This window comes from Ambystoma mexicanum, chromosome 6p, assembly GCF_040938575.1.
Source record: "Ambystoma mexicanum isolate Mex_15411 chromosome 6p, UKY_AmexF1_1, whole genome shotgun sequence".
Classification (NCBI taxonomy): Eukaryota; Metazoa; Chordata; class Amphibia; order Caudata; family Ambystomatidae; genus Ambystoma; species Ambystoma mexicanum.
The window spans coordinates 224,169,007-224,193,927 of NC_090935.1; the positions used below are offsets into that span (position 1 = coordinate 224,169,007).

The window sequence follows — 24,921 nt, forward strand, 5'->3', positions numbered from 1 at the left end:
TTTTCTTAAGCAGATTCCTTATTTGCTTCTCACCTAACGATTGATGGCTATTCTGTGATCACTTAAAACCTTAGTTTTTTTTAATAGCATTTCTAACATTCTTTTGTATTCAGTACTGTGGAAAATTGGGTGTAAATGAGCAATTGAGGCACAGGCTACTGCTATATGAATCCACTACTTGGGTTTTGAGGGTTGCCACGGCCATGATGCAGCAACTGATTCGCCTGAAGACTTGCCAATGCCCTTTGGTACCTGTATGACGATTTACAGAGTGAGTCACCACTCTAGTGATTTGCTCCACTGTAGTAGACTTCAAAGAATCCTTTGGTGATTTATGGTCTACACAACTAAATACGATTTAGGATAAGTTTTAAAAGTTTGGTTCTTTACCCTTGGCCGCTGGAAATATTTAAACCATGTAGTTCTATAGGAGATACAAACAACAGAGAAAGTAGTGTTAGAGGTAAGTAGAGTACTTTTTAAAGAATAAATGTCAGCTATTAAAACACATGTTCACTGGCAGCCAATGAACTCTAAGCACTGATCTTAAAGATGTGCATTTAGACATGGGGAGGGTGATTTTAAAATGATTCCTGAAAAACGAAAACTAATTCCAACATGCTTGTGATTCTGGTTCTCGCTTATTTTTGTAATTTGTGTGACCATTTTATGTGGATGAAATGTTAACTTTAATAATGAGGCCCAAGTTACATTTTTAATAATAATTTTCTTAATAGACCATATTGAACGACCGTAAACGGGAGTATCCATTGGTCACTCACCAGTCTTTAGAAGATCTTTCAAAGGTTGGTACAATTTCATAAATGCATTACCTTGTTATTGATTCAAAAAAGTAGAATTGCAATCGAGCTTTGAAGCACAGGTAGTTTAGCAACTATTCTTATGGTTTTGTAATGCAATTTCTCATTCCCCATTAGAACAACGGAGCTTGAGTTTTGATCGGCCCCCAACTGCTCTGTATTTTTTTCATGTAGTTTTTCCTTTTCCTTTTTATTATTACCACAAAAGGTAAATGGTGGGTTAGGAAAATGTGGTGGTGTGGGGAGCAGGAGAGGGTCCCTTCACACACCCCTCTGTATTCTGTGGTAAAAACATTTTAATTTAAATTTGGCTAGTTAAAATTAGATTAAAACACATGGAACCGAACAGTGGTATCTCATGAATCTGATTCATAAGAAGACTGGTATTTGTTTTCGTCCCGCTGTTTATCTGGAATTATGAAAATAAAAATCCATCCAAAAATATTTGTTGCAGATAAAATTTTATTTAGCATTTCATGTAATGTCATATGTTATATTAATTTCTAAAAAATATGTAAAAAATAAATGTTTCTTTACACTATTACATTTTATAGCCATATTGTTTTCTTTACCATCAAAGAACATGACGCTGTAAAGCAGCTTACAAATTGTGCACTCGCCACTATTCCTTAGCAAGTGATCATTTCAAACTCACCAAAAGTAAATTAAGTGCACTATTATTCACAAACAAGGGTGATTGACTTTAATGCTTGAGTGATACAATTGGTAACCCTACTGTGAAGCACACAAGCCTGACCAGCACTTTGGTTCAAATGATGATCTGATGGAATCTAAAATTATGGAGATCATGGACTTCCAAATATCAGAGCTGCGCAATCTATGGGCACGTAGCTAAGCATTTATTAAAACCAGCGAATTACAATGTTCATTGATAAATTGCGGTTTGGCTCTTTGCAGAGAATCTGCAGCTCGCTAAAAGATATGTTTGATCCAATTGTTGTATCTTTTTTTTCCTCCCATCTGTTATCCTACGAGCTGACTGGAAGGGTAAACAAAGTTGGACGTCGGACCATAATATTCAGATGTTAGTGGCAGTTCCATCATTATTGTTCTCAATTTCAGTAATAAATGAGAAATTATTAATATTATTTCTCACTTTTACTTTGTTTTGTGTATTTTTATCTGAAACCCATTTTGAAGCTAATAGTCTCCAAAATCTTTATTTTTGCCAATTTAAAATGTGTACATATTGCACAAATATATTTGAAGGGATTTTAATCTCCATTGGGTGTTGCCAAAAAGTACCATTGCATCTATTTTTGAAATTCGTTCATCTACCTTGAGTTTTCCCTAATCCTTCAGGGAATATTTTGGATTGAATGATTGCCACGCCTTAATTATTATCAACTGTGAATAGCTGACGGGATCTCTATCTTTCACTCTTTCAAGTGATACGTAATTCCACCTCTAGATCTCCCCCTGCTACTGTTTTTAAAGGTCTTTCATGTAAGAAAATGTTTAGTAATACATGTGACACCAATCTGTCATCGACTTCTTTAGAACCAGTTTCTGCTTCTAATTGCAAAGTAGCTAGCAAGATATCATGAAATTGCAACACAAATTGTTTAATGTTTTGCACCTGGTAAACCTAAAACCTCATGTGACAGAAAAGAAAGTCTAAGCCCGCTGTGTTTGGCAGTGGGAATCAATGGTGGAGGAGTGGCCTGCCTGCAAGCTTTCCCAGTGGATCCCTATGTGGAGATTTAAATCCCTGCCGTCCGTCCAAGCCTAGGGGTCTAAGCCCGCTATTTGTGGCAGTCTGGGCGGGACTCCTCTTGCCTTTGGTAGGCAGAAACCTGTGCAGTTCCCTTTGGGAACACTGCAAAAGATTTAGGACTACAGGTGTTAGCAGTAAACCCACTTGGTAGCAGTCTGTACCACCCAGATTTACCTGGTAGCTGTGGCTGAGCAGTCAGACTTCCCTCAAGAAGAGTTAGGCAGTATGCAAAGTATACACAATAGGCACTCAGATACAATAATACAAGCAAACACTGAGCAGAGCTTTGATATCAAAGTATATAATTATTTATTTAAAAACACACTGTTCGAAACACTCCAGCACTCTTATTGTAAAACACTCTAAACACAGTTACTATTATAATATATACAACCCTTATTCCTTATCAGATAAGTCTTAGTTAACACCACTTATTTTCATACAGAGCTGAGCGCTTAACTACAGATGGCACTCTAATAAGTTCATGAAGAAGGGAGGGAAAAAGACACAATATGGGAAGATACACCATTCTAAGCTTTAGGAACACTATTAGCAAGGCAGAAGAGAAAAAGGTCACTTGTGAGCCAAAGTCCAGAGGCTGGGCCCACTCTTAGGGAGAGCAGAGCACAAAGGCTCCCAAGATCACACAGTTACACTAGGCTTTGAAAGTCTTGCAGAGAGTTTGAAAAGAGTTTAGAGAGACTCAGAAAAGTTAAGCCAGGGTGTCCCAGGCTAACCCAGGTTCGAAAGCCAGGAGCTAAATCTACCCCGTACAGTCGGTGGCAAGGGAAGCCGGGCGGGACACGGTACCTTAAATGGGAAGGATCCTCCAGCAGTGGCAGTTGTTCGTGGCAGCGGGTGCAAGTCTCGTCGTCGTCCAGGGGAAGAGAATATCTCAACTTGGAGGAAAGATGAAGGTCGTTGCTCTGCCAGGGAAGAAACCAGCCGCAGAGTTTTCCGGTTAATGGTATTACCCTTTAATTTGCGGTCGTGGTAAAACGTGGTGTCCCAGTTGCCGGGGTGCTTGGCACAGGCAAGGCGGCCACGAGATACGTCGGGAAGGCGAAAAGACAGTGAAACTGGTTATCCCCACCAGTCAAATGAAGAAGACTCTCCGGCGGGAGATCTCCTCTGTCGTTGGGAAAAGTGGTGAGATGGTCCAGCAGGGCTCCACCGGTGGTGTCGTCGTGGCAGGTCGGCTCAGCTTCTCCCTCGTCGGATTCTTTGGTCCTGTGGCGACTTCTCAAGTTCCAGTCCCCAAAGCCCTGCTTTTATGCAGAAAACCCCCATTCACTCAGCCTAGGTGTCACTCAAACATGCTAAGTGGTGAGCCGGCCGGCTCACCACTTGGGCCAATTAGGACGGAGTGCGACTTGAGTTGCCTAGGCAACTCCGTCCAGGGTGCCTAAATCCCCCTCCACCCCTCCTAAGTACCCCAGACAGAGTGGCACCACTTTGGAGGGCTTCTGTGGAGAAGCCCGCCAAAAAGTGGAACAAAGGGCTCGACTTGGGTTGGAGTCACAGAAGGGAACACAAACGCCATTTTAGAACCGGGTTTTGGCAAAAAATACCAACCGGAGAATTAATATTAATTAAATAAACCGGCAATATGTTCGAGGCTATCGTAATTAAATAAAGAAAGATAGTAGCCTCGAACAATGGGAAAATCCCATAGAGAAATATTTGCGTTTGAATATAAAAAGTAGTATCCACCAGCCAAAACTCGATCAGGGGGGACGGAGACGTGCCTCCTCGACTAACAGACTTCAGGGCAATCGAATTGCTCCAGCCAGTACGTCCACAATATGATGGTTTGTACTGGTTCTGTTCAGAATTTAAGACTAGTAAAGTCAATGGTGACTTTACAGACCCTTGGAGACAGTAGTCAGTCCCAGGGTATGGAACCTATACTGGGGAGTCACTATGACACCCCTGTGTTACTGCACTGAGGGTGCTGTGTAACACACATCACAAAAACACATGAAGCCCTATGGAGTAAAAGTGTCAGAATCCAGTTGCCCACGTCGTGTAGCCGAAGAGTTCTTCCTCCCGATGGAACCCTCTGGCCCCAGGAACGGACAGCCAGAGCGATCAATCAGAGGAAAGAACGGATACCTGATGAGACCCAGAGGACGCAGGAGTTGTAATGTAGAAGTCAGGGTGGTACGAGTAGCCGAGGACAGGCGTTGGATCTGTAAGTGAAGAGTTAACACAATACAGATAATATAACAACCGCCCTTCTGACCAAACCCGAACACAACAGAAAGAATGCAATACGTTGATCCCAATTCTGATAACAACCCCTAGGCTTACCGTTACTCCGGGGAGAACCAGATGGAACCAGGAAGAGAAGAACTCCGAAGTCCACAATGCAGAATACCAGCAACGCTCAACCACCTATCCCGCCGGCACGAGGACGCCTAATACACACTAGATAGTGTGCGTCACAAGGAAACCCCAGGTTGGAAGTTCATAAGTTCCAAGTTCAATAATCCAAAAGTTCAAGAGTTCCAAGGTCAACAATCCAAAGTTCAAGAAAAGTTCCAAAGTTCCTCAAAATACCCGGATGCAGTCCAGATGATTGATGATCCAGAAGATAACCGAAGAGCAACCAAAACCAATGGGCGAAGGCTAGGAAATCCGTGAGCGGTCCGAGGTCGAAGAATGATGCGGGCAGCAAAACAAGAACAAGGCAGTCCAAAATCCAAAGCCAGGTAAACGGTCCGGGTCGAGGCAACGAGGTAATCAGAAATGCTGGAGGGAAGGGGAAGGGAAAGGGACAGAACCGGGATGATAAGGAAAACTGGATACAAGGTACAAGATACGAGGCGCCACCAATTCCTAATCAGAAGCACTGATCTGGAGTGTAGGCGGAGAATATAAAGGTGAGGTCACATGACAGCGTTCCGCGGCTTCCAGCGTCGACCGTGGGAAACGCTGAGAGGACGCCAGCGTTGCCATGCCAACTTCCAAGCCCCTGGTTGTAGTGTTCTTAAAGGGCTATGCATCCGTTTCTTGACACTGCTTACACGCCGGTACATGACAAAAAGACCCCATAGCCCATTAAACACATCTAGAGTCAAAGAAACACACTCAAATCATGTCCAAGAGTGAGGGTAAAAGAGTCTCACTCTTGGCAGGAGAAAAAAATAAACCCCAAAAATCCAGCAAAGCTGCTGGGGGACTCACTAGGTTAGGAAATTCGGCCTAAACAGAGAATTCTCCCTAACAGCCTTGCACAGATCTTTTTGGAAACTGATTGGCTGAATTCCCAATGGAAACAGAACGCAACGAGAGGTTCCTGCAGAGCCTGCTACCTGGCTGATCCAGTCCAAGAGAAAAAACGGTAAGCCCCCAGTGCAAAACGGGTAGGCGTGAGGCTATCGTAGACTGCAGCCTATTAGGTTGTTGTGAGTTTTGTAACAATCAATCGCCTGTACACCACATGCCCCTGTTACTGCCAGCGAGGTTCGCAGTGCCAAATGTTACTGAAACTAACTTTGACTGATGCCATGAGTATTTTTAAGTATCCAATTGCATAGGTCCTTGTGTATAAATACCACTGTGTAATCCAGGTATCATAAAAGTATTTTATTTTTTTTTTTACAACGGCTGTAAAGAAGCAGTTTGTGATACCCGCCTCAGTTCTTTTATCACACAGGACTGTTGTGTTCTGTGAGCTGTTCGCCGACCCTATGAACGTGGACTCTGGCGTTTGTTGAAATCTTTCGAGTCTTTTTACCGGCATCTGCTGTCCGGTGCTTGTACGTAACTTTCATAGAACTGCACGTTCTCATATTACATTTTGTATTAACCCACACGGGCATGATAGATGAAATAGCCGCCTTGCTGTATAAGATCGACCCTGCTCTCCCACACCCAGCCAATTTGTCATCTAAGGGTAGGAACAAACTTGTGAGAGAGTTTGTGAATGTAGCCCAATAACTGTGTAGTGGTAGAGGAAGATCTTATCCAACTAACTATACAACCAGACGTACAGCCAACAAGAACTATTAACATCGCAAAAGGCCCCCATGGTTAACAAAACGGCCTCACTAATGGACATGAAGAGTCCGGCGCAGGAAAGGCTGACAACAGATAGGGCGCCACTTCCAGTACTGGTAGATTTGGGGGAAGATTCTGTCTGGTTACAATGTTCCAAATCCCCCAGTATGAAGTTAGGGGAAAGCATATAGCATCCCGGTTGAACTGAATTGCCCAATGCAAGGGAGAGGAAAAACAACCAGTGGGTGTGCTAAAATTAACGATACGGTTGAAACCTGTGAGGTTTATGACCTGCTGACCCTTTCCCCAGGCATCATGCCGAATATTCCCACAATCGACCAGTTTAGTGTTCTTGAAAACTTGGTTATCCCTTGCACCAGTGCTCCCGAAACAACTGAAGTAGAACCATTTGTCACAATTAGTGAGACATATAGAGCTCCCCATGTTAGCAGCCATATTCCCTCAGGGGGTGTTCCACTTGAAAATCCGAATTGTGGGTGTTGCATCAATATGGGGCCCTTAAGGACCTGCATGCTGCAAATTAAGACTTATACCGTTTAATAAGCTGAAACTTGAAAGGGGGGCCCATCTGGAAGCTCAGCAGCTAATGACTGGGTTAGGACCGGCTCATCTAGTCTCATTAAAATCGCAATCATACGTTTCAGTATCCATAAGATCCTTGGGCCAATCGATGGATGGCATTGTGAAGGACATTAAACACAATGAGGCAAGCCATCTACCGAAGAGGCCTGTCCCACCCGGAATTGCTATGAGCAAATCTAATAAATATCTTCTGATCTCCACTCAAACATGCAAACCTTGTTTCGTTTTGTGTAATGTTCCCAAGCTGACAACTAAATGCCCACAGCCAAGGGATAGCATGATGAACAAAGTGACCCACTGGCTCAGAACAAGGAGGGGCTGCTGCTCTTTCATCAGAGGATATTGCTGGTTGCTAGCGGGTACCATTTTCCCCAGAAGGGATTTTATCATAGTTTACTTTGCGCCGGCCAACTTGTTGCAGGGTATTTTGGGTTTAGAGCAGAGGACCCTCCCCATCAGGCCTGGAAATTGCAATTACTGTGGCTCGCCCCAGGAAATGGTCCAATAAGTGCCCAAATAATGGGAAGGGAGGGCAGGGAGCATAGTATCCGGAAGTAGAGGGAGTTTGGGGCTAGCAGAACATCGGCAGCGGGGTCAGAATACAATTGTTTCTGCTGCCTCTGTCATTTCCACCCTAGTGCATAGATCGATTACCAAGGAAGGGTCCTGGGCTCCCCAACATCTCTCCCTTGCCCCTGTGAAATCATCAAGAGATGTTTTTGTAGTCCACACGGTGGAGCCCCCATTAAGAGATATGGCGGCCAACAACTTGATCATTCCTTTCTGGGGGAAATTACTGACTAGATGTGGATGTCTCTAATACGCAAGTAGTCTGGGGTATAGGGGAGTTGATGGCCACAGCACCAAAAAGGAAGTATAAGAACTCTGATGCAGTGGTTTGTATATTAATGGCCTCTTGCCTCAGAGCATGTAATGGTAGGTTCCTGGGTGACCCACCGGCTGGAAAGACTTTTCTCAGTGCTAACCGCTCAAGCTCGATTTATTATGTTCTGCTAAATCTCGAGGTGTGGCCACTAATTATTGATTTTGAAGTGTACCTGAGGGTCGAGAGAGACCAGCCTCCCCAAAATTGTTTGGAGTAATCGAGGAACGTAATGATGGTACTGCAATCCCAATTTCTATTATTGGGCACTCGAGACAAGCTTTGAAGTGGGCAAAGACTGACACAGATTTACTATTACCCGAAATCTAATTTTATCCTCCCAATCCTCTCCTCGAGAGCTATTTTTCCTTGCATACTGATGGCAAAACTGACAGCGCAAAGATAGATGATGAACTGGCGAGAATGTACGTAGGTTTTAGTTCTAAGCCAGTGAAAACTGTTAGAAAACCTGACTTTGCGTACTAATCCCTGGTACGACAGTGAGTGTCGTCAGGCCAAAGGCATATGATTAGACAGGCCAAAGCAGTTAGAACAGGAGCAATGACCTGATTGCATTCTGCAGAAAAGGATTATACTACAATCATTAAAAGGAAGAAACAAGAATACCAGAATGACCAGTAAGCAACATAAAGTGGGAATTCAAAAAGGTACTGGGAACTCATGAGTGGAGCGCGTCCTATTGAGCATAATCGCCTATTGGGGACTATCCCGGAATCTATGTGGGTCAAACACTTTACAAATTTATATAAGGTGCAATACGTCTTTGACTGTGGATCTGTTGGGGATATTTGTACTGACCTGGCTGTGCCCATCCTGACTCTCACGAAGGGAGAAGAAAGGATTGCCCTTGATTCGCAGAAGATGAGCAAGGCTCCGGGCCAAATATGATTCTGGGGACCTTTTCTGGTAATGAACCATTGATTTGGATCCCCTACCTACAACAATTCTTAATGTTGCTCGGAGTATGAACAGGATACATGAGTCTTACATGAGACTTGGACTCAGGCAGTCCTAGTGCCCATTTTCAAGAAGGGAAATAGAGGTGATCAGCAGACTATAGGGCTATCTCCCTTTTTGATGCTGGTGGTAAGATCTTTGCCAGGGCACTCATGGGGAATCTTGAGGTATGGGCAGGGGAGGCTGAAGTCTTCGTCAGGCAGGTTTCCAGAGGAGAGTGAGTACTGTGGACCAGTGCCTAAGACTGCGCCTCCTATGTGACAAATATGTAGCCCTGAGGAGAATGCCCATTTACGCCATCACAGTCCTAAGGTCTAGGCTCTGGGCTATCCTGGCGGACATGCGTATCCCGAATGAACTGTTGAATGCCATTAGGGTCTTGCATGTGAACAATGGGGCAAGGATAATTTGGGGATTGTCCGAAGCATTGTCTGCATCAGTGAATAGTGAAATGGGGTTTCTGCAGGGCTGTGGCCTGGCCCCCTTGCTGTTTTGCCTTTTTATAAATGGTCTGATTCTTGACCTGTTGAGGGCACCTACAGACACGCCCTTACTGGGAAACGACAGGATCCCCATTCTCATGTTTGCAGACAACGCAGTTCTCCTTTTGTTAACACCAGTGGGACTGCGCCGCCAGCTAAGCATTTTTGAGGGCTTTTTGCCCTGAGAATGGTCCCTCCATCACCGAAAATACCAAGGTCATGGTGCTTAAGGGGAGTAGGATGTGGAAACAAGCTAAACTTAAACTCTCCCTGGGGGAAGCCTCAATTGAACAAGTCCACACTTACGACTATCTGGGCATTAGCATTGGACAATTGCACATGGCCTGATGAATTGGGCAAAGCTGCCCTGGTGCTTGCCAATTACAGTGGCGCCCTAGCCAAATTTTCCACGAAGTGTGGGGGGTGGTAGTAACCCTAGAGGCATACAAAGCCCAGGCAGTGCTCTTTGGTGCAGAGCTGTGGCTCTTCCTACTACTCACTTTACTCCCCACTCTCTCTCCCTCATTCTTCCTTCACCATCCCCCTCCTCGCCTTCTCCTTCTCATATGCAAATTGTTCTACATACTGTTTTTTGGTTTGATTCATGTATATTATTATTGCTTCTAATGTTCCATGTTTGACGTATTCTTGTTATTAAACTGTAAAGAGCTTTGGATTAAGACGCTATATAAATACAATAACAAATACAAAATTGAAAACAAGTTCCTAAAGAATCTGCTGGGCTTACGACTAGTGCACCGAATTCCACTGTTGGACTAGAGCTAGACCTATGGCCAGTTGCAGAAGTCTCCATGGCCAGACCAATATTTTACTGCGGTAGGCTTTGGACTAGTGATTACCTGGTGAAATATAGGTTGGCTCTTGATGTGCTTTCTCAGGAAGTGGGGTGAGTCTTTACCATGGTTCTCATTTGTGAAGAAGAAATTGCAGGCTATTGGTCTGAGTATTGGACTTGCCCTAGTACTTTTTATTAGAGATTTAAAAACCCCTATTGTAAATGCTCTCAGGACAGCAACGCTGGAGGAAATCAGTGCAAAGCTGGTGGCATCGGACAAGTTTACTATTTACTGGTCACTGAAGTCCTCACTGGGGTATGAAGACTATCTGGACCAAATGCAACTGAAGCAGATGCAAACATTGTTTATTAAGGGTGCCATGGGCATATTGCCCATGGCTGTCTTAAGGAACAAATGGAAACATGATGTTACTCCAGTATGTCCTCTATGCAAGGTTGCAATAGAAATGTTGGCTCATTTCCTTTTCCTGTGCCTGCACTATGTATGGTGACCTGACGAGAAGATCTTTAAAGCCTCTCTTGAATGCTCGAGACATTCATACAGTGGCAAAGTCTTTGTTTCTGTGCTTAGCAGCTAAGGACCGTCTTGCAACTTTTGCTACGGGCTCATGGTTTTTACGATTTAGCCCTGAATTCTAACAACAAATGGATGTTTTATTGTGTCCGTACTGTTGTATTGTTGTACTGACTTTGATGGTATCTTTTATCGAAATAAAGTACAAATGAATGAGAAAAGAAAATTGGAAAAGTGGAGTGAAAAGAGGACTTGGCGTACCCCAGGTATATTAGGGACGCTAACAGATGAGATACCGCCGATCTCTCTATCTGATCATGCACCGATCCATTTTAGGGGGCTGAAACTGAGCAACCAGCTGTAGTCTTTGAGAATGCCTTGAGAACTCCTTGGGGATAAAGTTATATGAGAGGAGGTGAAGTGTAAAATCACTGATTATTTTGCATTGAACGATACCCATAGGGTCCCCCTGGCCACGGTTTGGGATATCTTCAAATCAGTTTTGAGGGGAGGGTGGTTCATTTGCGTGCAAGCTCAAATAAATAAAATAAAGAAAAAGATTTGGAGGCAGCGGTGGGTAAGGTCCAAACTAGCAGAACTCAAGAACAGGGAGAACTATAATACTCTGAAGAATCCCTGAGACAACTGAGGCTGCTTAGGACCACCCAAGCTGAGAGTACTCTCAAGTCTTGAGCAGCGATTTTATATGGGGTCCAGTAAGGTAGATAAAATGCTGGCTACGTTACTGAAACCAACGGAGGGGTCAGCGCCACGTAGGAGGAATAAAGCAATCCGATGGGACCAGAGTCACAGATTCAGATTAAATAGTATAGGCCTTTGTAACATATTATAAACAGCTCTACTCCTCAAAAACGACCAGATGGCAAAAGGATAAAAGCATTTTTAGAAGGGGTGAAGTTGACCAAGATAACAGGCGAAGACAGGGGAAATTTAGAAAGGGAAATCACAGAGGAAGAGATGCCAGGGTGATAAAGCACCTTCCAAATAACTAGGCCCCTACCCCGGGTGGCTATTCAGGGAGCTTTTATCAAATATATTGTAATGATCTAAAAACTTTCCTCGCAAATCTATACAATACCTTTTGGAATGGGAAAGGAGTGATGACTGAGCCGAAAGGAATGATGACTGAGGCGAAAGTAGTTCTGTTTGAAAACCCACATAAGGACCCCACAAGCTGTGGATCGTATAGGCCCATACCATTACTAAATATGGACACAAACATTTATACAGGGATTCTAGCGGAGAGAGTAGAAGGAGTATTGCCAGGGGTTATAGGGCAGAATTAATCAGGCTTTATTACAGGGAGACAAACATGGGACCATATCAGGCTACTGCATTTATTAGAAAAATTGGAAATAAAATGGACCCCGGCTACCCTGATCTCCTTAGATGCTTAAAAATCCTTTGACAGGGTAGAATGGTCATACTAATTCCAGGTGATGGAACAAATGGGGTTCGAACCAATGTACATCCAGATGGTAGAGGCGAACAACAGAAACACATCGATTAGATTAGCGATTAATGCATATATTTCGGAGGTCATAGGGATAGAGCGAGGGACCAGGCAGGGATGCCCACTATCACCCTATTTATAGGCTATACATTTGGAAGCTCTGCTGGCCACAATTGGACAGAACCAAGACATCAAAGGGATCCCATTTGGAGGGGGAAACGCATAAAACTGCGCCCTATGCTGACTACATGTTGTTAAAATTGGTGGAGCCGGTTTTGTCTATCCCAGCCCTGGTGGGAATCTTGAGGGAACAAGAAGATTTGTCTGGGCTAAAGATAAACATGGGTAAATCAGAAATGGATGTGGGCCTATCTAAAGAGCTGCACCCCTTTCTCTCAGTCGGGGGAAGCATAACCTACCTAGGGATAAAATTAACTAGTAGAGTTTCAGGGCTGTATAAAGCCAACTACCCCGATCTAATTAAAAAGACACATGCAGACTTTGCCAGATGGATCCCGATGCAGATCTCCAGGTTAGGGCGAATAAATACAGTGACGATGGTGACAGTCTCCAGGTTACTATATAAATTCCAAACGCTTCCTATAGGGGTTCCAAAGGCATTCTTTAAATTAATGTATACATTGATCTCTAGATTCATCTGGTAAGGCAAGGGCCCGAGCATGGCTTTAGATCTTTTGACAACCCCAAGACAGAGGTGGAATGGGGCTGCCTAACTTACATCGCTTCTATGATGAAGCTCAATTGAGAGTGGTGCACAAATGCTTTTCGGAACGCAGGGATGAAGTATGGCAACGGATGGATAGAGCGGTGGCGGGATGCTCATTGATGGGTTTGTTGTGGCTTCATGGGAAAGATAGGCTCCTAGTGCCAGGCGTAGTAGGTTACTCCACGCCACATGCGATATATGGGACAGGTGACTCAAAAGGAGACCTTTATCAACTATGTCATCCCCATTCACTCCTATGTTGAAAACCCAAATTTTACTCCGAGCATGGTCAAGGGGCACATTCAGCAGATGGAAGGAATGCGGGTGTGTGAAGATCAGAGACACGGTGTGGGAGCTAGAAATAGCATCATGTGAGGACTGTAAGACACACGTGGGACTAACGTAGAGAAATGGAAATTAATATTTACATCTGAGGCCTTGGCTACGTCAGAGGGGTATTCGCCAAGAAGCAATAATGCCGCTGACTAAATGAGACATACGCTATCACTCATACGGGCGATAAACATCTAGTATCCAATATTTCTGATGCTTGTTAATCTGCTTAGAATCACATGCTGTGCATATGGTCCGACATCCAGTGGTAACTGTGGAGTATTGCATCTTGTCTTTCGGGAACCGAAAGGGGACGTCGGCATAGGCGTGTCTGTAACACTATCCCTATCGTGACGTGTGTAGCACCCAAAATCCCTCACGCGCCGAGGTCCATCAGATTGTTTTTTTCCGCCCACATAACTGGTCGCCCTATAGCGGAGCTCTTACTAGAGACATTGTTTATCTTTGCCAAATTGTCGGTTTATTCCCAGTTAAGTCACTTCGCCCAACAAGAACATCTTTGACAAAAACTACGGGGGAATCGTCTACGGCTGTGGTTTTCGGTGCCTAAGATGGGCTGAGTACGGTATGTCACGCGTGGAGCCCCCTGCCCCCACCGCCACGCCAGCTGAAAGTGACGGGGGTACTTGGGATGACCAAATGTCCAATGCGGATGTCATAGACCTTGAGGCGGACGCTTCTAGGTCCTCCACGCCCGTCCCAGACCTTTCCAGGCTCGACGCTGGTATTGCTACAGGGACTACACCCGGCGACAGGGGCGTACAAGCGCATCGCACTAAGCACACAACCCCTACGCCAGTTTCAACGCCTTTGTCGAAAAAGGCGAAAGCGCCAACGAGGCCGCCGAAAACTTTGCCGGATCCCTCAGATAGTTCAGATCCAAAGCCTTCCCCGCATCCGCAGCAGCGTTTTGCGACTGGGCAATCTAAACAAACTAAGGGCGCTACTCCGAAACCTACATGCGTCGAAGTGCGGTAGCCCGACACTTCAGTGGTTTCCAAGGCCTCAGTAGGCCCAAAAACTACGGCAAGCCCTCTACCCGGAAAATAGACCTCTAGGCCCCCTAGTGCTGCGGACGGTATTACAACTGCCGACAAATCATCTGAACCTTTGTCTCACGACGATTCGGCGACTATCGAAAGTAGCATCGGAAGAATCACAGAGGTGGTGGGCCTTACTCCGGTTCCGCCTAAGGTTATGGGCCGCGGAAACATTTTCGGCAGATTGGTTTCCCGATAACGATGAGGCTTACGAAGATAGTGGAGAGCCTCTTTCCGACACCCTGAGAGGTTCCTTTCTAGGCCGCAGTGCGGAGAACGTAGTTTCTCCTCGCGTAGGCCCGTTTGGCTACTCTAAATGGACTACCGAAAAATTCGAGGGTTGTATGGATCGGCTGGAGCAGATTATCAGTTCTTCTGATCATCCTCCCCCGAAAAGGGCTTGGGTAGACCCTAACCTCCAAATTCAGGAAGATCAGTCTCAGGTTTTCCAACAAGAAGACGTGGTCCAGATGGACACATATAGAGACATCTATAATGAAGAAGCTTCTACTCTCAAACTATGAGGAAGATCAACAGGATACTACGGAAAACTGGGAGGAAACCCAGCAGGAAGGTCAAGACCCTTGGACACAGCAAGATCAGGACACTGATGTTTTGTGCCTAGACTCTCCTCCGTCTACCCCGGCTCACCAGGACTCTCCTGTAGATGACCAAATGGCATTCAACTCCATGTTGAAGAAAGCAGCTGAATACTTAATTGCCATACAAGAGGCGGTACCTGAGCAGGATTTCGTGGAGGATATTAAGGAAAAACCTCTGGCGAATCAATCCATCCCCCTCCTTAACTCTGTTAAGAGACGGGTAGCTCCCTCATTGGTCTCACCTGCTCAGAAACGGGCACTGAACCCGAGAGTCCAAAAATTATTTCAACCTTCTCCTTCGGACCCTCTATATACCAAAGGGCACGCCATCCCAGACTCACTGGTAGTGACTACCACTTGAAAGAGGGCAGGGGTACCCCTTGCCATGGGAAAATCACCACCGGGCAAGCAGTCTAAGCGCCTGTATGCCCTGGGCAAACGTGTCACGTCAGCAACGGCATACACCATTCGGGTTGCTAATAATACTACTCTATTAGCAAGCTATGCTGATGCCCAATGGAATTTGCTCCAGGAAAGCCTCCAAGAGGTTCCTGAACCCGCCAAATCAAAGCTTGTCGCCATTGTTTCGGATGGAAGACTGGTTAACCAGAATGTGGTGAAGAACACCCTGGACACTGCGGAAACTGCAGGCAGGTCTCTTACACAAGGGACTCTACTGAAAAGACACGCATGGCTGCGTACATCAGGATTTAGACCTGAGACTCGGGCCTCCCTCATTAATAAACCCATTGAGGAGACTAACCTCTTCGGGAAAGCAGTGGATGAAACGTTGGAGACAGCCAAGAAGGAGCATAAGACTATAAGGTCTCTGCACTAAATTACACAGAAACCCTCCTCCCAGAGGGGTAATGACTCTCGGCGGTCCTTTCGAGGGCAAGCCCGTGCTGGTCAAAACAACTACGGCACGGGTAACTTCAACACAAATCAAACATCTGGAAGCCCCACTTACTACCCCTCAAGGGGTCAGAAACGCGGCAACGCGGCAAAGGTAGAGGCATAGGCCCCAATCCCAGAATAGCCACAGCCTCTGGGCAGAAATGACCACCAAGTCTGATTAACATCTTTCCTCAAGGCATGGGAGTTGATAACTTCCGACCAGTGGGTCTTAAAGACGGTCACTGACGGTTATTGCGTGGAATTCGCCCGACCTCCACAGTTCAGACCGCCGTGCTCACGGTGCCGTTCACCGGACCATCTGCAGATCCTGAGCCAAGAGGTGGAAGCACTGCTGGGAAAAGAAGCCATAGAAGCCGTCCCGATTCTTCTGGTAAAAAAGGGTATTTATTCAGTGTACTTCCTTGTACCCAAAAAGGATCTCACCATGCGTCCTGTTCTAGATCTGCGCCTAGCGAACAAGTTTATAAAACCCCAGAAGTTTCGCATGGTAACACTGCAGGAGGTGATCCCATTGTTGAAACAATGGGACTTCATGGCAACGTTGGACATGAAAGATGCATACTTTCATATTTCAATGTTGCCAGCGCACAGGAAATATCTAAGGTTCATGATCCAGGACAGGCACTACCAATTCAAGGTACTCCCCTTCAGCATCGCCTCAGCACCAAGGGTGTTTACCAAAGTTCTGGCAGTGGCAGCAGCACCTGCGCAAACTATCAGTCCCAGTTTACCCTTACCTCGACGACTGGCTCATTACGGGGGACTCGTTCGACGCTTGTTTTTCGAACACCCAAAAAACAGTAGATCTCCTCTTCAGCCTGGGTTTTTCAATCAACGAAAAGAAATCCAGGTTAGTCCCCAGCCAAGTAAAACAATTTCTTGGAGCGCTAATTCAGACGGAAGACGGTCTTGTCTTCCCCTCCTGCGAGAGGGTTCAGAACATGCTCTCTCCTCAATATGTAGCCAGTCGGGAGGTGATGGTTCGCAAGGCCATGCGTTTGCTAAGGATGATGGCGTCATGTATATACTTGGTTCCCCACGTGCGGCTGCGCATGCATCTCATGCAAGAGTGGCTAGACAGCCAGTGGTGTCAGGCCAGCGGACAATGGGAAGATCTGTTAGTTGTCTCGCCAGTCCTCGTTCTCTCTCTGCAGTCGTGGTCAAGAGAAAACCTCTTGAAGAGGGAAGACCTTCACCACCCCTGCAGTGGAAGCCACTCTCACGACAGACTCGTCTCTCACGCTGTGGGGCGGCTCACCTGCTTCAGCAGACAGCGCACAGAGTGTGGTCCCCTCAAGTAGCGTCCAATCATATAAACTTACTGGAGCTATTAGTGGTGTTCAAAGCATTGAAAGCCTTTCAGATGCAACTGCAGGGGAAGACGGTGCTGATCCTAACCAACAGCACTACAGCAATGTATTACCTGAACAAACGGGGGCACTCACTCTCCAGGGCTATCTAAGCTGTCCCAAAACATTTTAATAAAGGCTCTCAAACGCAAGATGTTTTTGTTGTCCCAACATGTTCCAGGGGAACTCAATCTTCTGGCAAATGTACTCAGCAGAGATTTTCCTCTGCCAGAAGAATATGAATGGCGACTGCACGAAGACATTGTATCCAACGTCTTCGCAGAATGGGGTTTCCCAGAGATCGACCTGTTCGCTACTCGGGAGAACGCCCAATGCCAAGACTACGCCTCCAGGTACCCCCAGAACCGATCCAAGGGGAACGGTCTCTGGATAACTTGGTCGGGAAAATGTGTCTATGCTTCTCCAAACCCCCTCCCCCCCGACTCCCCTTCTCAACAAAATAATGCACAAGATGCACCAGGAACCAGTTACCATGATACTGGTGGCCCCCATGTGGGCCCGCCAACCCTGGTTCGCTCACCTGATGGAAATGTCCCTCTCCCCACCAGTCAAGCTACCTTGCCCGTACAACATGTTGTCTCAGGACAGGGGGGAGACCCTGCACCCATGCCCACAAACTCTGAATTTAGCAGCTTGGCTCCTGAGGTCATAGAGTTTGGACATCTGCAACTCCCTCAGAGGTGCATGGACATACTCAGGGAAGCGAGAAAACCTAATAAACGTTTTTGCTATGCCAGAAACTGGAAACGTTTTGTCATCTGGTGCAATTCCAAAGGCGTCAGTCCCATCGATTGCTCAATATCACACATTGTGCTGTATCTAACCCACCTGTTGGACACTGGGTTAGTCTTCAATTCCCTAAAGGTTCATCCGGCTGCTCTGTCATCCTACACCACATCAGAACAAAAGGTGTCGTGGTGGAAAATACCAGTGATTAAAGCCTTTATGGATGGGGTTAAGAGCATTTATCCTCCCATTTCTCACCCAGCATCTGGATGGGATTTGAGTGTGGTTTTGACCAGGCTCATGAGAGCTCCCTTTGAGCCTATGCATAAAGCAAGTCCGAAAGACCTGACTTATAAGACAGCCTTCCTAGTGGCTATCACTTCTATCAGAAGGGTTAGCGAACTAAAGGCTCTTTCTGTTTTAGACCCCCTTGTTACAGCCCACAAAGATAAGCTAGTTCTGCGCACACATCCCAGGTTTGTGCCTAAATTCATCTCGAAGTTCCATGTGAACCAGTCCATTGAACTACCCACTTTCTTCCAGAACCCTACTAAAATGGCCGAAAGAAGCCTTCACACACTAGACGTGCGCAGGGCAGTCATGTTTTACCTGGAAAGAACTAAACCACTAAGGAATACTAAACTATTCTTCGTTTCAGTGGCAGCTGGTAGAGAAGGGGAATCCTGTCTCTAAATCAACTATCTCAAGGTGGATTGTCAAATGCATCACACTATGTTACACTCTTACTAAGAGAGAACTGCCCTTCAAGCCTAGAGCACACTCTACTCGAGGCACTGGGGCATCCATAGCATTCATTGCAAAAGTTCCTCTTGAGTCCATTTGCAAAGCGGCAACCTGGAGTTCTGTACACACCTTTACAAAACACTATTGCCTAGACACTCATTCTAGGTCTGATTCTCAGGTGGGACAAGCAGTATTAAGAAATCTTTTCTCTATTGTTCCTTCTCACAACCCACCTCCAACTCCGCGTACTGCTTGCTAGTCTATGCACAGCATGTGATTCTAGGCAGATTAACAAGCATCAGAAGACATGCATTACTTACCGTAATAGCATTTCTGATGTTTGTATCTGCTTAGATTCACATGCGCCCTGCCTACCTCCCCGCTCAGGGTGGAAGGAACATAGGCATCTTACTACTTTCTCTTTATGTACTCACTCACTATAACCTTGGGCTCCCTCATGGCAGAAAAAATGCAATCAAGAGGACCTCGGCGCGTGAGGGATTTTGGGTACTACACACGTCACGGTAGTGATAGTGTTACAGACACGCCTATGCCGACGTCCCCTTTCGGTTCCCGAAAGACAAGATGAAATACTCTGCAGTTACCATTGGATGTCGGACCATATGCACAGCATGTGAATCTAAGCAGATACAACCATCAGAAATGCTATTACGGTAAGTAATGCATGATATATATATATATATAATATATATCTTCAAGAGTGCTCGGATCAAAAGATTTGGACATGCCAATTAGCCTGGGAGGTCACGTTGGGAGAGGGGGTCCCAGAGGGTTACTGGGAAGGGTTATGGAGGAACATACCGAAATTGACCAGACACGAGAGGCATGGTATAAAATGATGCTTCTCCAGCATGGGGTCTGGCATGGATTCACATGCTCATGAATATTCACAGTCGTCAGGCTGGGAATCCTCGGTAAAGAAAAATCAGTTTAATTTCTGAACTCTGTCTCTCCTAACAACCAATCACTGAGCTCTGGGTCATACTGACCCCAGCCAATGACTGCCCTCTAACTAAGCCCCTCCTTTGGCAGCCATCTTCAGCTTTCTACTGCACGTTCAAGTGTTGGTAGCCCTCGTGCTTAGCTTTGTGCTCCATTGATCATCCTTCCGATTAACGGGCACCTGTTTTTCGGATTTCTTCAGCGCCTCTCAAGGACGGATTTTGTAGAGTTTCTTCGTGGGAGCTTCCAGAAGATTCAGACGAGGAGGATTCCCCTTCCCTTTTCAAGCTTTGCTCAGACTTCGGTTTGCAGAATGTTTACATGGATGATAAACATTCCCAGTGCCTGTACTGCCTGTATCCAACGCATAAGAAAGATGATTATGCGTTTTGAAACACACATTGAAGGATCAGCGTAAACGGCTGGAGGAGTGGCTGCAGGCCAGGCCTCTGCACCGGGTTGTTCCCAGGGGCATGCCTCTCCTGGATTCGGGAAAGCTGAGTGGGCTTCTAAGTCCTTTTGAGGGCGCCTCGCCCATGGGGGTCCAACAAAAGGCCAAGCACTGTGAGTCTGCTACCGTCAAGAGAGCCGTTGGGGCAGGCTCCTCAGCCGCCAGGGCGCCTTCGACATCCCCAGCTTCATCGGTCTCCAGTCAACGCTCCGGATCGTCATCCAAGAGAAAGTTGAATCACCTGGGCAAGCTAAAGTTGGCCCCGGATGACGACTAAGGAGAAGGCCAGACAGGGCACGGCATCCCGCCTGCCCTCGGCAGAGAACGACAAAGGGGACCGGTCCTCCGACCCGACCCCTAAGTAGACGGCCAAGCAAGACAAAGGTGTCTGGGGCGACCACGAAGGCCATGTCTGTGAAAGCCCAGGTGACTCCTTCCATCAAGGTGGTGGTAGCGTCCCTTTCGAAGGCTGGCAGGGCAGACCCGCAGAGCGACCTTCTGAAGGCATGAGTGTCCCACCCTCCCAAGAGGGAGACTGCATTGCAGCCCATTGAGAAGACCATTGAGAAGAAGATGCCGGTTATCTCCCGGAGACAGTCCCCTCTGGACGTGAAGAAAGGGGGTGGGGGGTGCGTTGAAGTCCTCCAGGGCACGGATATCTCCTCTACGGAGGAGGAACAACTCGTCTACCTCCAGACCATCCAGGAGGAGGGTGGCGACGAGAGAAACGTTCAAGTCTCGCCCTTAGACGAGGGCGATGATAACTGGGATACCGTCGAGGATGGCGACGGAGGGCCTCAGGACGAGGACCCTAGCCCTGCTCCTACACCCCAGCTGCATGTCCCTACACCGCAGCTGCCAACTAGAGATCTTTCAATGGACATTCTTTCCACCCTTCATACACTTGTATCTGAGATACAGAAGAGGATGCCGGCGATACTGCCACTCGCTCACCCGGCGGCGCTGTTGCCTACCACCCTGCTGACAGGGGAACAGCCATCCAAGAAAAGGAAGAGGCACCCGCTGCCTCCTTGCCACCCTTCGCCTCCTTCCACATTACCCCCACAGGTGAGACGGGGTCGGACACAGCGACGACTGGCACGGATGACAACAGCGGGATGGGCGACGTCCCGTCGCCTCCGCCCAGATCCTGTCCACCGGACGAGATTGGATCGTTCCATGCGATGATCTCCAAAGCACTGGAGCTCTCCCAGCTCGCGCCAGAGCAGAAGGAAGGCTGCTTACACCAGCGCCCCGAGGCGAAGAGGAAGACCATCCTTTCCGTTCCGCTCTTGGATGACATTTGGGATGAAGGACTGGTGCTCATGAAGAACGCTTCTACGGCCCCAGCAAAGAGGGACTGCTTAGAGAAGTACAGTGTGCAGGATTCCGTGCCCAAGTGCTTGCCGGACTCGGTGGTTTCTGAAGCGGCCAATAAGAATTCATCGGGCACAAAGTCTTCAGCAGCATCCACCCCTCCTGACAACGAGGGGAAGAAGTTGGATGCAATGAGATGGCGAGTTATCTACTCTGCAGCGACGACCATCAAAGCCGCCAATGCCCTCGCTATCGTAGTGTGCTACAACCTGGAGTTGTGGTTCAAACTCGCACCTCTGCTGGACTTCCTCACCGACGATAAGCGGTCAGAGGCATTGGAGATTCTACAGGAGAGCGAGGTGTTGTCGAATCACGTTGGCCACGGACATCGCGGACGCAGGTTTCTGCCAGATGAGCAATGGTGTTTGCCTTCACCACCATGGCTGGCTAAAAGCCACCAACTTTCGCCAGGAGGTCCAGACAAGGGTTTTGGACATGCCCTTTGACGGAGACAATCTTTTCGGGAAGGCAGACAGACAGCGCATACACTGGGCACACTACAGTAGCGACCACCGTCCTTTAGGTCTTCAGGAGGCAAGTCTCCCCGTTCTTCGAAGGGTTACGGCAGTGCTCCTCTTCCTACCGCCAACCCTCCTGCTCCTCAGCCCAAGAGACCAAAGCCTTCGGAGGAGACACCATCATTGCCAGGGACCCCAAGGCGGCCCATAAACCTCCAAGCAAGAATGAACCGTCCGTGACATCGGGCCCCCACCCGTGCTCCCCGGTGGGAGGACGGCTGGGGAACTTCGTCGGTGTTTGTGAAACCATCTCCGCCGACAGCTGGGTGCTGGACGCCCTCACCCACGGACACACTCTAGAGTTCCAACGGAAGTGTCCCCGAATACTACTGGTGGCTCGGCAGGAACACCTCAGCTGCCACTGGAGGTTCGGGCCATGCTAAAGAAAGGGGCAACAGAGCTGGTTCCAAAGTGACTCCAGGACTCTTGAGTTTATTCAAGGTGCTTCATCGTGCGAAAGAAGGCTGGGGGATGCAGGCCCATTCTCGACCTACAACAACTAAACAAATAAAGTCCCAAACGTTCGGAATGGTCACTCTTCAACACGTGCTCGGACAGCTGCAAGAGGGATAATTTCTGTCGTAGTTGGATCTGGAGGATGCGCACCTCCACGTCCCCATTCAAAAAGGACACTGCGAGTTTGTGTGCTTTGTTTTTCTGGGAAAGCATCATCAATTCAAGGGCCTTCCCTTCGGGCTTAAATCAGCACCCAGTCTATGGCTCTCGGGGCGGGCCATCTACGACTGCAAGGGATCCAAGTCTACTCTTACTTGGACGACTTGCTAATCCGGTGCTGAATCAAGGGATGTCGCCGTCGACCACACAGTGAGAACAGTCCGCCTGCTGACGGATCTGGGGTTCTCAGTGAATTATGCAAAGTCCCGCTTGACTCCATCGCAGGACACGCTGTTCCTGGGATCCCGGCTCAACACGGTGTCATGCCTGGCGTCACCGTCGAAAGAGAGAGTAGCAGCCTTCCTGGCCAAGGTACAGCCGCTGTTCGCACTGAAGATTGCTCCGGTGAGGGCCATCAAGTCTCTGCTCGGCATGTCGTCGTCATGCCTTTCCCTCATCAGGCTCTGCAGGTTACGGATGCGCCCGTTGCAGGAGTTCTTCGATGCCCTTTGGATTCAGGTGTCCGGAAGCTTCCAGGACAAGATTGCGCTCGACGAGGGGTTCCGTTGGGCGATGAGGTGGTGGGGGCATGCGCTGCATCTGACCGGAGGTGCGGATTTCCAGGCCCCACTGCACCAGGAAACGGTCACGACGGACGCATCCCTGGAAAGATGGGGTGCCCATACTGGAAGTCTTCACACCAGAGGAGTGTGGCTGCCGGAAGAGAAGACGTTGCACATAAACATTCTGGAGCTAAGGGCTGTGTTTTGGGCCCTCAAATCGTTTCTGCCGCCCCTTAAGGGCAAGGTGGTTCGTGTCTTCAAGGATAATACCACCACAATGTTTTACATCAGAAACGGGGGGGGCCACCAGATTCCCAGCACTCTCCAAAGTGGCGCAGGAGAATTTATAGCTCTGGGCCATCACCCAGGGGATGTTCCTCATTCTGTTTCATCTGGCAGGAGAAAAGATCACGGTCGCCAACTCTCTGAGCAGGTAGCTTCACTCTTGCCACGAGTGGGAACTTCGGCAGGACCTAGTGGAGAACCTTTTCCTTAGATGGGGCAATCCCCAGAACGACTTGTTTGCGACGGTGATAAACACCAAATACAAGAGGTTTGCCAGCAGGTTTCCCCAGCAGGGGAGCATGAGGGACACATTCTCATTCCCTTGGGAAGGCCTCTTTCTGTGTGCGTTTCCTCCGTTGCCGTTGTTACTCAGTCATCAGTCAACTCAGACGGTTCTGGTGCAGGATGATCCTCGTCGCACCGGCGTGGCCGAGGCAGATCTGGTACCCAGACCTTTTCAGCATGTTGGCGTCCTCACCAGTCAAGATGTCAGTGGTCGCCGGATCTTGTCGCCAGGGAAGGAGGCGCCATTCTTCACTACGATCTAGGGTCGCTGAGCCTGAAGGCCTGGTTCCAGCAACGCTAGAATTCGGTTGATACGATCTCCTGGCGGACTGAAAGGAAGTCCTCGCCAAGGCTAGATCATCGTCTACGTTGAAATGCTATGGACTCAAGTGGAAGAGATTCGCTATTTGGTGCCGTTCCCAGAAGATTGACCCTCTGAGGATCACAGCCCCTGTCGTTGGACAAACCGGGGCTGAATCACGCCTCCTTCAAGGTTCATCTGGCGGCTATTTCCCACTACACCAGATCCACAGGGCGGGCCCTCCTTGTGGTCGCACCGGTTGGTCAAGGAATTCGTCAAGGGACTATTCTGCTCGTTCCCACCTGTGAAGGCTTCGGTCCTGGCGTGGGATCTCAATGTGGTGCTTACTAGGCTCATGGGTCCCCCGTTCGAACCTATGCATTCTGCGCCACTCAAGTTTCTGTCGTGGGAAACTGCTTTTCTCGTGGCCTTCACCTCTGCACGACGAGTGGGCGAGATCCAGGACCACCTTAGTTGACTTTCCACAAGACGAGGGTGGTGCTGCAGATGCATGCCTCCTTCATTCCCATTGTGCTGTCGGACTTTAATCTAAACAAGCCCTTGGTGTTGCCTGGACTTTGCACTCGGTGGATGTGGCTAGAGCGCTGAAGTTTTGTGAATTCTGGTCCTATGAACCATGGGAAGGCCTTGTCCAAGGCTTCCATTTCCAGGTGGCTCTCCGGCTGTATCACCCACTGTCGCCGGTTGCAAACCTACCACTGCCTGCCCGTCAGAGACCATTCCACCAGGGCGATCGCTGCTACAAC

General features: G+C 47.7%; 1 protein-coding gene across 5 annotated transcripts in view; it reads left to right on the forward strand.

Annotated features, from left to right (window-relative positions):
- HAUS1 (HAUS augmin like complex subunit 1) overlaps positions 1–24,921 on the forward strand; it is a 590,023-nt gene that overhangs the window by 262,431 nt on the left and 302,671 nt on the right. For 4 of the 5 annotated variants that reach the window (XM_069626901.1, XM_069626902.1, XM_069626904.1 and 1 more), the window contains one exon: positions 738–806. The exons of the other annotated variant lie outside the window; for it this stretch is intronic. In XM_069626901.1, coding sequence (XP_069483002.1) covers positions 738–806 — 69 coding nt within the window. The remainder of the gene's footprint in view (positions 1–737; positions 807–24,921) is intronic. 5 annotated transcript variants of the gene reach the window in all.